The sequence below is a fragment of the Cervus canadensis genome, chromosome 1 (assembly GCF_019320065.1).
Source record: "Cervus canadensis isolate Bull #8, Minnesota chromosome 1, ASM1932006v1, whole genome shotgun sequence".
NCBI classification, from domain to species: domain Eukaryota; kingdom Metazoa; phylum Chordata; class Mammalia; order Artiodactyla; family Cervidae; genus Cervus; species Cervus canadensis.
Genome location: NC_057386.1, coordinates 67,323,639 through 67,337,670, shown reverse-complemented (window position 1 = coordinate 67,337,670; position 14,032 = coordinate 67,323,639). Strand labels below are relative to the sequence as shown.

The window sequence follows — 14,032 nt, the reverse complement described above, 5'->3', positions numbered from 1 at the left end:
TATATTTGACAATATACAACTAATGCATTTCCTTATAAATGTACAAAGATGCACATCATTATTTTGGCCTAGAAATTCTAGACCAATTTGAATCTAATTTGAACAATTGGACTGTTCAAAATCCAATTCAATTGTGAATTGGAATTGCTAGTTCAAAAATTTTAGAAATGTTACAAAAATTTTTAGGATTTAAAAACATTCTGCCCATCAAAAAAGTATGGTCAAAAAGGAAAGTCTGTGACTGTCCTATTTTGAGTTTTATAGTTGGCATAGAGTAGGTGCTCAATAAATTAGTAAATCAATGAGGGATTTATAGGCTCTGTTAGTCTAGTTGTCACTCATGTGGTTCACGATTACACAGTTGACCAAAGAACTGAGATATCCCTTATATGACAAAATCATATTGTCAATGGAAAATATGAGAGGTTTGAGTATGCAGGCAGATTTGCCTAACTCCATTTGAAATTCTAGAATTTTATTTATATGCTACCAAGAACGGGGCCAAGGTACATAGTTGTAGTTTGATTTGCTTCCTTAAAACTAGTCCCTGGCTAAATATTTTTACACAAATCTCAAAATTAGAACTATTAATTGCATTTTTCAATGATTCTCTATTAATGAAAGATTCTGATAGAAGCAGACTAAAATTCATCCACTAAGCAAAATATTTTACAAACATTAAGATAAAATGCTAGAGTTAACACAAATGTGAAATGACATGAGGGATTCTATCATTATTTTATAATATCCTCATTCTGTTATTAATTAGAATAACCTAAGTACAAATAGTCATGTAACACATAAGAAACTCCCACTTATCACAAAACTAGGGGAAGAAGTTGAGGCTCATTTGTTTAAAATATAGAACGCATTTACAGAAATGCAGTTGTCATACCTTCAAATGTACCAAATATTATCAAGTAAAAAATTAGCTCCAATAGATAAATACATAATAAATAAATTTCCTTGATGGAAAATTAATATTTAGAATACACTCATGTTTATCATTGTTGTCATAAGAGTAATGTATAATTAATCTTTGAAGTTAGGATTCAAAGGTACATTGAATAACTTCACTTCCTTAAACCTAAATTTGAATATGCAGAAGTATTCAATTTTGTTTTCCTTTGCAAGTTAAACATGGAGAAATTTGGGGGGAAAAATAGACATTTATAAGATTCTATCATATTTCTTCATGTATTTTATAAAGAATTTCTTTTGCTGGGCCAATATTTTTATGGTCCACCTGAAAATATTATGGTTCATCCTTAAAAGTTAGTGTTTTCTAAGGCATCTTCTGGGGAATTAGAAGTAATTCACATACAACTCCTGTCACAGGACTCTATTTGTTTGGAGCAGAAACTTTCCCAGAGTCTTACAAACAGTCAGACAATTTATACTAATTAGTCCTAGCGCCTTCTCTGCATTGCTAACAATCTCCTACCTGATTTCCTGACTGATTCTGTTTTCCTTTCTGTCCTTTAGAGCCTCATGGGTCAGCTACTTCTAACGTTTGTGAAATGAAGCTAGCTCCAGGGGGTAGGAAACACATTATCCCCATAAGTCAGCTATAAATAAAGACAAGGCAGCCTCTGGTGGATTGATGATATTAAGGGTCTGTGTGTCCCAAGCTGTCACTGAAGTACTTTTAATTTCAAAAGGTGTTGACCTTCCTCATTAAGCAGGACATGTCTTCATTAACCATGGAATGTTAGAATGTCAAGAGACCTTTATCTTTACCAATTTCAGAAGAAACAATTCTTAAGGAAATACTCAACTCTCTTTAGAAAGACACGCTGAAAGATATTAAATGATCAGATTTATTATTAATGAGTGTCCCTAAATTATTCTTCTTCTTCCTTGGATCACAACTCCATCTAATATACTAAAAACGGTAGCTTTTCAAATTAGTTCCATTTAGCTTTTCTAGTTTTAAAGTTTACCTGAAATTCTCAACTCATTGGTTAAATTGCCATATTAACTACTCTTTTATCAGGTACCACTATGCTAGACTAACCTGGGTCTTGGGTTAACTCAAGTAAAGGCAAAAGTTTTTAAACTGGTAAATTTCCTACATAAATCATTTCTTTTCCTCTATAATCCATATGTTCTCTTACCATGGGTAAAACCAAATCCTTATTATTAAAGCTGTACATATATTCCACTCTTCCAAATTCCTATAGTATTACCTTTTACTTCTCAGCATGAAACTTGTAGTGCTAAGCACACCTTGCAGGTAAGTTTTGGAAGAGCCAAGACATTCCTTACAGCCATAGCAACATTTTCTTTAACTTCTGTTACCTAATACCCCACATTTCTGATCATGTTATATAATGAATTAACGTAAAACAAGCCACTGAAACATACATCTTAACAGAACAGCATTTACATCGTACAAGTATAAAAGTTCTTACAAAATGTGAAGAGCCTTTACAGTTTCTATCTGTAGCTTCAGGGCCAAAACTTATGTACACAATTGTAACATTATCCCAAAGGTTATGCTGCTATTCAGTGGACTAATTCAGAAAAGTAACTGACCCATCTCCAGACACCTTTAGACAGCAGAAGCAATGCTCAAAATTCCTGCCTTCAAAGTATGCTCTGTAGGATCAGCCTCATCTTCTGTTAGAAAACACACTAATTTTACATTATTATATTAAAAAGGAAAAATTATCTTAACTCTGCTCCATAATTGCTGCAGATTAATTATTAAAATTCCAAACTTATGTAATATTACCATAAAATATGGCATTTTTCTCAAGAAAGCCACAAACTGGATTTGAGCTTATGCACTGTAAAACCCAGATGGTTTGCTTAACTATTCAGACATCCTCCAGTTCAATTCAAAAGTTAATTGAACTGAAAACTAAAATTTTGATAATTGATGTTCTTTGAGGTACTGAAGCAGAAGGATAAATTAGCCTCATGTGTGGGGTGTTAAGAGACTTGAGAAACCATGACAATTGGTCAAGAAATACCAGCAAAGGAGAAGAAGAGTGTATGTGGTCCATAGGTTAGCCAATTACACCTTCCTTACCTGGTTTTCCCATGGTGCAATTGCTTTTCTTTCTCCATTTCTTTACTCACTGATTCAATATTAGTCACTATTTTATCCAGTTTAACTTGTTCTTGAATTTGAAAGAAAAAAAAAGTTTTAATTGTATACTATTAGTTTTCAAGGTCTAAGTGCATGTTTTGAATTAAATTGCAAATCACAGATTTTTTAATAACAGGTACAATATTTTTCAAAAAAATTACCAATAAAAAGATAGCCTAAAAACACATTTGAGTGTCTTTTTTCACCCCATGCTCCTCAGATGTTTTGCAATTACTAAAATTTAGGACTGCAAGTATAGAGTAAATGAACTGCATATATCAGAAAGGAGATCGCTCCCTTTGTAGAGAAATATCAGCAAGAATACAGCACAAACTGAGAATACAGTCTCCTTTATACATATCAGCATTATTGTCATCCTTATCTTCATAAGGCTTAGCTTTTATAGGAGAGCCTGCTATTTCAAAATAATTTAGCAATCATTAGTTAATGTAATAGGAACACTGGGAGCTCCAGAAATCTCCTCCATTTGCTAGAAAGACTTAAGTCCACAAAAGGCAAAGGTTCTGCATTAAAAAAAAAAAAATCAAGTTCTTAGAGTCTAAAGAGAAACTTAAGATAAATATTTTAAAATACGTATTACTTTAATTTGTTCAGATAATGGGACTAACATAGTCCTAACATATGGGACTAACATAGTTTGAAACAGTGCAACAAAATACTGTCTTATCTATTAAGGACCTTCTAGTTAACTAGCTCAGGTATATTAAAAAGATATTAAAGATACAGAGAACATATGAGATTAAACCATTTCAGAAATATTTACAAATTAGTTGGTATGTCAATGCTAATGAATAAAAGAGCACACTAGACAGCATTATATAGTTTAGATTTTAAATGTATAACAAAGACCATAAAAATTTGGAGAAATGGAAAACAGAATGCTAATATTTACTCTTCATAATATATTAGGGATGTTGGCTAGCACTCCTGTGGATTATCTCACACTTAAACCTGAAAATTGGATTTTTGGTGAATTTTTGTGATTATTCTCTTTTATACATCAGCAAAGCAGTTTACCCAAGACCTAAGTTTTAAAAGTGCTAAACCAGGGATCAAACCCATTGTCCTTGACTGTAAGTTCACCCTTCTTCACTCTGACCTACCACCATAGCAGATTTCATGAGGGTGCTTAATTATTGCTTATTAACAGCAATTATTATCCTAATTATTAGTAATTATTTGTGTTATTATAACAATGAATAATTAGGTGCCTAGTAATGGGAAAAGGATAATTTCTGCCATGCTTACATTGGAGGGTGATACACAGCTCAAAAGACACACTTCATATAAAGATACATGGTAAGTTGAGAAATATATTAAGGTGAAAAATAAAGAATTTATAAGTTTGAGTCTTAAAAACAGAACATTCAAAAATATTTGCCATACACAAAGTGTGCTAATTGCTGTATATGGATTATCATTTTTTATTCTTGCAACCACCCCATTATCTCCATTTTTACAAATAAGGAAACTGAAGCAGAGAAATAGAGATGAAATTTTCTAAGGTTATACAGCTAGCAGTAGGCAGAGACAATATTCAAACCCAAGCAGGCAATTTCTAGAGCCTGCATTCTTAATAACCATGGTATCCAATGTGTATTCTTTTATTGTACTTGTTTAAGGAATATCTACTGAGTGAAACAGACTGGTTCCAAATAGGAAAAGGAGTACGTCAAGGCTGTATATTGTCACCCTGCTTATTTAACTTATATGCAGAGTACATCATGAGAAACGCTGGGCTGGAGGAAGCACAAGCTGGAATCAAGATTGCTGGGAGAAATATCAATAACTTCATATATGCAGATGACACCACCCTTATGGCAGAAAGTGAAGAACTACTAAAGAGCCTCTTGATGAAAGTAAAAGAGGAGAGTGAAAAAGTTGGCTTGAAACTCAACACAGAAAACTAAGATCATGGCATCCAGTTCCATCACTTTAGAGTACCTGGATGGGGAAACAGTGGAAACAGTGGCTGAATATTTTTCTGGGCTCCAAAATCACTGCAGATGGTGATTGCAGCCATGAAATTAAAAGACGCTTACTCCTTGGAAGGAAAGTTATGACCAACCTAGACAGCATATTAAAAAGCAGAGACATTACTTTGCCAACAAAGGTCCATCTAGTCAAGGCTATGGTTTTTCCAGTGGTCATGTATGGATGTGAGAGTTGGACTACAAAGAAAGCTGAGCACCAAAGAATTGATGCTTTTGAACTGTGGTTTTGGAGAAGACTCTTGAGAGTCCCTTGGACTGCAAGGAGATCCAACTGGTCCATCCTAAAGGAGGTCAGTCCTGGGTGTTCATTGGAAGGACTGATGTTGAAGCTGAAACTCCAATACTTTGACCACCTGATGCAAAGAGCTGACTGATTTGAAAAGACCCTGATGCTGGGAAAGATTGAGGGCAGGAGGAGAAGGGGACGACAGAGGATGAGATGGTTGGATGGCATCACCGACTCAATGGACATGGGTTTGGGTGGACTCCAGTAGTTGATGATGGACAGGGAGGCCTGGCATGCTGCGTTTCATGGAGTCGCAAAGAGTCGGACACGACTGAGCGACTAACTGAACTGAGTTAAAACTGCCATACTAACTCATACAGAGGGGAGATGTAGGATGTAGTGTTAATAAAACACTGCCATTCTCAGTGGACAACATGACTAACATGAAACTCACTGCAGAAAAGTGAAGGAGAAAAAGGATGCGAGGAAAGGTCATGAGATACGCAACCCATAGATCTAGAGAGTGAATTGTACAATGACGCTAAGGGAACTAAGCCTGTGCTACTACAATAATTAATAAAGCAAATGATATGCGTATTTTGTGGGAAAATATTTAAAACTTTGGGAATTATCCATTTAATCACTAAAATGAAAGCCTCTATAGTACCATTAAACTAAATCATGTTACTTCTACATCCAAAATAGAAAATAAGTACAGTTATACTGCCTTAAAAAAAAGTATAGAATTGTCTCGCTGTTCACACTGTGAGCTACGCCAGTTGTCTCACTATATCTCACCGTTCATTGAACCCAGGGTAGGCAAGGCCAGAGCGGGGACGCTGGAAGAAAACTCACGGTGCCTTAGGAACGGCAGACATGTGTATTCTCTCCTCACTGGCGTGGTAGCTGCAGCAACAGACATGCTGTATTCTCTCAGAGCTGACCCAGAGAACACAGTCATAACGCACCTTCAAGGGCTTTTCAGGTGGAGCGTGTATCTGTTTACAGAACAAAAGAGGCCTGTGCCCAATTGGGTACATCATGATGCACATGCGCAGTGCTATAAGCGATCTCAGCTGTTACATAACCATGAATTTACAACAGGTGGGGCGAGAGTGCGAGGTCACGGGGGCAAGAGAGCCTGACGACCACCATCTTGAATAATTTGCTAAAGGAGATTTCTAAAAAGACAACTAAAGCATATGAAAATCCTACATTAGGTAAACCTTTAGATGAGGAACAAGACTTCTTAAGGCAAATTATGACATCTCTGCTGTGCAGAATTGCTTCAGAAGTGTCCAGCTTTTTGTGGCCCTATGGACTACAGCCTGCCAGGCTCCTTTGTCCATGGAATTCTCCAGGCAAGAATATTGGAGTGGGTTGCCATGCCCTCCTCCAGGGAATCTTTCCAACCCAGGGATCGAACCCACCTCTTCTGCGGCACCTGCATTGCAGGCACATTCTTTACTGCTGAGTCATTGGGGAAGACCATAACATCTTTGTGCTCATAACTATTCCCTCTATCTAAAATCTAGTCTCTAAACCAATTATATCAACTCTAGCATTTCAGTTCTGAAAGATAAATTTTAAATAACTTCTGTAAAACCATTAGTAAAAGACAGGGAGACTAGGAAAAGAAAATGCTGGTAAAGTGATGAATATTTGGGGTTTCTGTAATGAAAGCAAGTGAAATATAAGGCATTATAACTTAACAGCCAAAGGCCTCTAGTCCTCAACACTATTTACCTTGCTTTCCTCAGAGTTCATCTGAAATCAAGCATCCATTCAATTCACTTGTGACCACTTCCCTCACCTCCTTCAATGGCTCATTCTGCTCTGACCACATCCAGCTGCTGTGTATGCCCTACAGCTCTTTCTTTGACTGTCTTCTAGCCCTTTACCTGAAGGGTATGGTCACCCCCAAGCTCTATTTATCATGGAAACATGGATGCCTCACAAAATCTCAGTATCCTGCTCAGACCACTCTCAAGTGCCAGATTTCAATAACTAACCATGTCTATATGCATGTCCCAAAGACATTCCAATTGACATGTTCCTCTCATGATTAATGACACCACCATCCATCCAAAAACCCAGAAGTCACCTCTACTGTATACTCTCCCTCAGCTTCCTAGGACAATCAATCATCAAATCCCTCTTACTTTTTCCACTCATGTTGCTTCAACATAGACTTTGACCAGCTCTTCTCTGGGACACTAATAGCTTCCTCACTTGGATTCCTACTCCCAGCCATAATACCCTCCAATCCAGCCTCCATACTTGCCATAAATAAGCTTTGATTTCCAAATAATTGGATTTTAAATTATGATAGTTATTATTTTAAAATTTAATTTCACTGTAATCAGGGGACATGATTTACATAATTCTAAATCTTTGAAGTGTATTGACTCTTTGACCAATGTGTAGTCAGCGTCAACAATGTTCCATCTTGGCTGAAAATGAATATCCTCTCACTGCTGTTCTGTACTCATCTGATAAATACAGCTTCTTCACTTAGTTGTTTAAATCAAATACTCTGTAGCCTCACTAATATATGTGTATGCACACAGTTATGTAAATATGTGTGTATACATTATTTTTTGCTGGACATTATAAATCAGCAGTCCAATACATATCAATTGAACAAATGAAGTAATTAATGTGTTTACTAGGTACACATGTATAAATTTCAGATTTAATGTCAGAAAGTGGAATAAGGACATTTGTGCTAAGCAAGTGTTCTGAATACTTCAGATTTCACTTATATTTTTCTATGCCACCCTCATGTAGCTATTATTGTCCAGTATAATACCATCAGTTAATAAATTGCTATTAACTACCCCCTATCAGCCATGTGGTCTTATAACAGAGGTTATAAGAAGACAGGAAAATGTCACTTGCATTTTCCAACAGTTTATATCCTATTAATCTCACAGTTATATTAATTAATCTCACAAATTAATTAATTAATCTCACATTCATTCATTGTTTAATATGTACCTCAGTGCCTAGCCAAGCATACATAAGGTACTCAATAAACGCTGAATGAACAAACAGAAGTCAGCCAGGAATAAAGAACAGAGTTGAGTTAAATGCACAAAAATATGGAATTCCCTACAATGTCAGCAGAAGAGTACTGGACATTAATCTGTGTGTTGTCAGCAAAATTTACCTCCACTACAAGACCTCCATGTATACAATAGTGTGAAATGTATTTTAAAATATTTTTTAATTTTTTAAAAAATAATGAATAGTTAAATGTTTTCAGGAATATAAAAATGCAATAGTAATGAAAGGAAGACAAAAATTATACAATTATAATAACCTTTAAGACATTTTACTCAAGTATAATCAATTCAATATCTACTGGTACGAATTATTAAATTAACTGATATATTTATTTATTTTATATTTCACCCTCTAGGTGGCTATATTGTATTATTTATGAGAGATAACACAGAGACGTGGTTAAGAAAGCTGATAAACTCAAGGGGATATAAATTTGAATTTTATAATCAGTATGACCCTCAGCAAGTTACATTATGTCACTGAGTTCAGCTTCTTCATTTGTAAAAATGTGTATGATGATCTCTTTAAGAAAATCAGAGATAGTAAAGGAGCATTTCATGCAAAGATCGGCACAATAAAGGAAAAAAAATGGCAAGGACCTAACAGAAGTAGAAGAGATTAAGGAAAGGTGGCAAGAATATACAGAAAAACTGTACAAAACAGTTCTTAATGACCCAAAAAGCCATGATGGTATTGAAAGGTTGAAAAAGCTAATGACATTATCAAAAGACATCTGCGCAAATTAACTCAAGAAACGCAAGACAACTGGATTAAAGTCCTACCCATAGCTTTAATGAGGGCTCGAACTGCCCCAAAAAAGGAGGGACTGTCCCGCTTTGAATGTATTTGTGGAAGGCCTTTCTTACGCACAGACATTGTTATAGATCCTGAGGCCTTAGAGTTAACTAATTCTGTAACTCAACTCTCAGCTTTTCAACAGGCATTAACAGAACTCCGGGAGACGACTCCTGACCCAGCCTCTGAATCCAGCAAGCCTCTATTTGAGCCAGGAACCGAGGTCCTCATAAAAACATTGGGATCTGGGGGCTCATCCCTCGAGCCCCTCTGGGAAGGCCCTTACCAGGTTATTCTTTCTTCTCCCACAGCTGTCAAAGTCCCAGGAATTGATTCATGGGTACATCACACTCGAGTCAAGAGGTGGCACCCTGACCAGAACTAAGTGATGTCATTTTATGTTTTTACTTTCTATGCTCTGACTTTGTATGTTTCAGATGGGCCTGATAATCTATGTGAGCCTACTTCTGCTGACTCCAGAAATCCTGAGTCTGCCCTTTGATCCTCAAGACAATGCCTTCCTGTCCTGGGCTCACTCCTATGCTGCATTCCACAATCGGTCTAACTGCTGGGTCTGCGGAGCACTCCCCTCTTCATCAGTGAAAGGCTTCCCATGGTGGACATCTCCACTTCAAGGAAAAGACTTTCTCCAAGTCTGCAAATACCTTCGACAACAATCACATGTGATGCCTCTTCTTCGTCTGATGACATCTAACAACCCTAGAATGGACTGGTGCAATACTTTGTACCTTAACTATGGACATAACGTGACTTTTAATTCTGATTGTTTTGTTTTTGCTGTTTGCTCCCTGCATCTGTAACTGTGTAAGTAGATTTGTTTCTAGTCGCATGAAAGCTTTTAAGTTACAAATGGTTGCTCAAACTCCTGCTATCACTGCAGCTTCTTCCGACTACTATTTGGGGCCCCTGGATCAGACATCCTCACTATGAGGATGAGGAGAATATGTTGCCTCACCAATTTAGGGACAACGCCCCTTGTCAGCTCGGAAGCAGTTATGGAATGAAAACGACGCCCCTTTTCCCTAGGCAACATAATTCTCCTAAAAGAAAAGGGGGGAATGAGAGGGTAACAGGCAGGAAGGCCAGGGGTCTCCAAATGGAGGAAAGAGGCTGTAAGTGCCAGACATTTTTATCTCTCTTAAGCGGCAGGAAGAAACAAACCAGCGATCTGTTTTTCCTTCTCTATACAAATTTAAAAGGAGGTTTCTCTTAACATTCTGTGTTGCCATGACACCTGGTCTCACCTAAAGCTAACTACTCTCAAACTTTGAGTTAACCAATACATTCCTTTTTCGTATGGAAATGTTGTCTTAAGCTATGTTAATGAACCCCAGACTCTATCTTCAAGTTGGTTCCGCCAAACGGCCTAACTTACTTACTCAGGTATTGTTCCCCTAATCTATGTAAACGGAACTATTTGTTGGTATTCTGCCCTTCTACAAGATTCAAGTCAATCGTTTTATGGCCTGGGATGAATTATCTGGTGCCATTCTAAATTTTATGACATTCCTTTCATTTCATTAACAGACTGTGAGTGACTATATAACATACAGCAAAAGACTAGGAGGGGGGTACTCTTTTGCCCCCTTCTGATGCCTATGTCAGAAGCTTTCTCTATACTTTAATAAAACTTTATTACACAAAAGCTCTGAGCAATCCAGCCTCGTCTCTGGCCCCGGATTGAATTCGTCTCCTCCGGAGGCCAAGAATCCCGCGTCTTATCGTTCAGCAACAACCTTTCAGTATGGTCACTCACTTAGAGCCAGACATCCTGGAGAGTGAAGTCAAGTGGGCCTTAGGAAGCATTACTATGAACAAAACTAGTGTAGGTGATGGAATGTCAGCTGAGCTATTTCAAATCCTAGAAGATGATGCTGTTAAAGTGCTGCACTCAATATGCCAGCAAATTTGTAAAACTCAGTTGTGGCCACAGGACTGGAAAAGGCCAATTTTCATTCCAATCCCAAAGAAAGGCAATGCCAAATAATGTTTAAACTACCACACAATTGCACTCATTTAACATGCCAGCAAGATTATGTTCAAAATCCTTCAAACTAGACTTCAGCAGTATGTGAACTGAGAACTTCCAAAGGTACAAGCTGGATTTAGAAAAGCAGAGAAACCAGAGATCAAATCCCCAACATCCGCTGGATCATAAAAAAAGCAAGGGAATTCCAGAAAAATATCTGTTTTCTGTTTCACTGACTATGCTAAAGCCTTTGACTATGTGGATCACAATAAACTGTGGAATATTCTTAATGAGATGGGAATACCAGCCCACATTATCTGCCTCCTGAGAAACCTGTAGGTAGGACAAGAAGCAACAGTTAGAACTGGATATGGAAAAACAGACTGGCTCAAAACTGAGAAAGGAGTATGTCAAGGCTGTATATTGTCGCCCTGCTTTTTTAACTTATATGTAGAGTACATTATGAGAAATGCTTGGCTGGATGAATCACAAACTGGAATCAAGATTGCTGGGAGAAATATCAACAACCTCAGATATGCAGATGATACCATTTTAATGGCAGAAAGCAAAGGGGAACTAAAGAACATCATGAAGATGAAAGATAAGAGTGAAAAAACTTAAAACTCAACATTTAAAAAACAGATCATGGCATCTGGTCCTATCACATCATGACAAATAAATGAGGAAAATGTGGAAACAGTGTCAGATTTTATTTTCTTGGGCTCCAAAATCACTGCAGATGGTGACTGCAGCCATGAAATTAAAAGACATTTGCTCCTTGGAAGAATAGTCAATACAAGTCTAGACAATGTATTTAAAAGCAGAGACATCACTTTGCCAATAAAGGTCTGTGTGGTCAAAGCTGATTTTTCCAGTAGTCATGTATGGATGTGAGAATTAGAGCATAAATAAGGACTAGTGCCAAAGAACTGATTGATATTTTCGAACTGGGGCGCTGGAGAAGACTCCTGAGAATCCCTTGGACAGCAAGGATATCAAGCCGGTCAATCCTAAAAGAAATCAACCCTGAATATTCATTGGAAGGGCTTGTGGTAAAGCTTAAGCTCCAATACTTTGCCCAACTGATGCGAAGAGATGACTCATTGGAAAAAAAACCCTGATGATGGGAAAGACTGAAGGCAAGAGGAGAAGCGGGAAACAGAGGATGAGATGGTTGGATGGCATCACTGACTCAATGGACAAGAGTTTGAGCAAACTCAGAGAGATAGTGAAGGACAGGGAAGCCTGGTGTGCTACAGTTCATGGGGTCACAAAAAGTCAGACACGACTTAGCGACTGGACAACCACAAAAATATGTATAATGATGATAGATTGCTGTGAAGATTGGGTGAATGATACATGTAAAGTACTTAGCACAGCTGGTACATAGTGCTCAGTAAAATTAGTTAAGGTAATGTTTACAATGGTGAGAATTGTAAGAACATGGCATTGATTACAGTCTATATAGGAGATGGAGCAGACACGTAACATGTTATAAGTACCATAAGATAAAGCACTACCAAATATTATACCAAGAATATAAACTTGCAGTAATAGCACAACATATGGAAAATAAAATGCAAAGTCACATTATACTGAACAATTACTCCTATGCCTAAGACATCTCCATCAAGCATTCATTTCTCTCTCTCCGGTAAAAAATGCAACAGTACTCATCAAGTCTTTGGCAAGTAGCATACACTATTCCCCTGCACAGAAAATAATACCAGTTATACCTTAGTGAAACAGCTTAATCTCTACTAAGTAAATATCATGGCCAAAGGCTTAACAAAACTGCCCAGAAGAAATGAGTTTATACTGATCGTCTTGGTCCACCCTATCCAACAAACAAACCAAAAAACTAAAAAACAAACAACAAAAATACAAAGATACGGTTATAATACAATGACTCTCATAAAACAGCTTGATGGAAAGACACTGATATATAGCCCTAGTCAGTTTATCCCCTGATCTTTCCCTTACACAAAGTTAAAACAAGTGTCAAGAAACAATCCTCCATTAATATTTTCACACTTTTGCACTGTCAGGGCTTTCTGAGCAACCCATTCTGGCACCTGAGTTAAAGGAGGTTCTAAGAGCAAACAAGCCATGGAAGTCAATGACCAAGGAGAGATTCAGAGTCACCTCTGCTGAGATGACTTGTAAGTAAATGTAAGCCATTTACTTATGTTCCAAAGAGTAACAACAGACTTAGGGACCTTCACTTCTCCTCTTTCCAGAATGGATGTGCTTACATTTATAAAGCACTTCTAGAGAAGGGAATGGCAACCCACTCCAGTATTCTTGCCTGGAGAATTCCAAGGAAAGAGGAGCCTGGCAGGCTACAGTCCATGGGGTTACAAACAGTCAGACCGAGTGGCTGAGCTCGCACACACACACATAAAACACTACTCCCTCCTTTTCCCTTCTCCTTCTTTATCTCTACAGAGGAGGAGAGGGAAAAGTGCCAAATACTGTGTGTGTGTGTGTGTACGTGTGCGTGTGTGCACGCTGTTGTGTCCAACTCTTTACGACCCCATGGACTGTAGCCCACCAGGCTCCTCTGTCCACGGAGTTTTCCAGGAAAGAATACTTGAGTGGTTGCCATTTCCTTCTCCAGAGGATCTTCCCAACTCGGGGATCAATCCCACAGTCTCTTGCATCTCCTGCTTTGCCAAGTGGGTTCTACAGCAGCTGATGCACCAGGGAAGTCTGCCAAATATCCTACATAAGTGCTAATCCCTAATCTCAGGATTCCTCGGGGAAGGAAATGGCAACCCACTCCAGTACTCTTGCCTGGAGAATCCCAAGGACGGGGGAGCCTGGTGGGCTGCCGTCTA

General features: G+C 37.7%; 1 protein-coding gene across 1 annotated transcript in view; it reads right to left on the bottom strand.

Moving 5' to 3' along the window:
* IQCM (IQ motif containing M) overlaps positions 1-14,032 on the bottom strand; it is a 308,548-nt gene that overhangs the window by 241,919 nt on the left and 52,597 nt on the right. Inside the window, exon 4 of the mRNA XM_043463691.1 lies at positions 3,038-3,128. Coding sequence (XP_043319626.1) covers positions 3,038-3,128 — 91 coding nt within the window. The remainder of the gene's footprint in view (positions 1-3,037; positions 3,129-14,032) is intronic.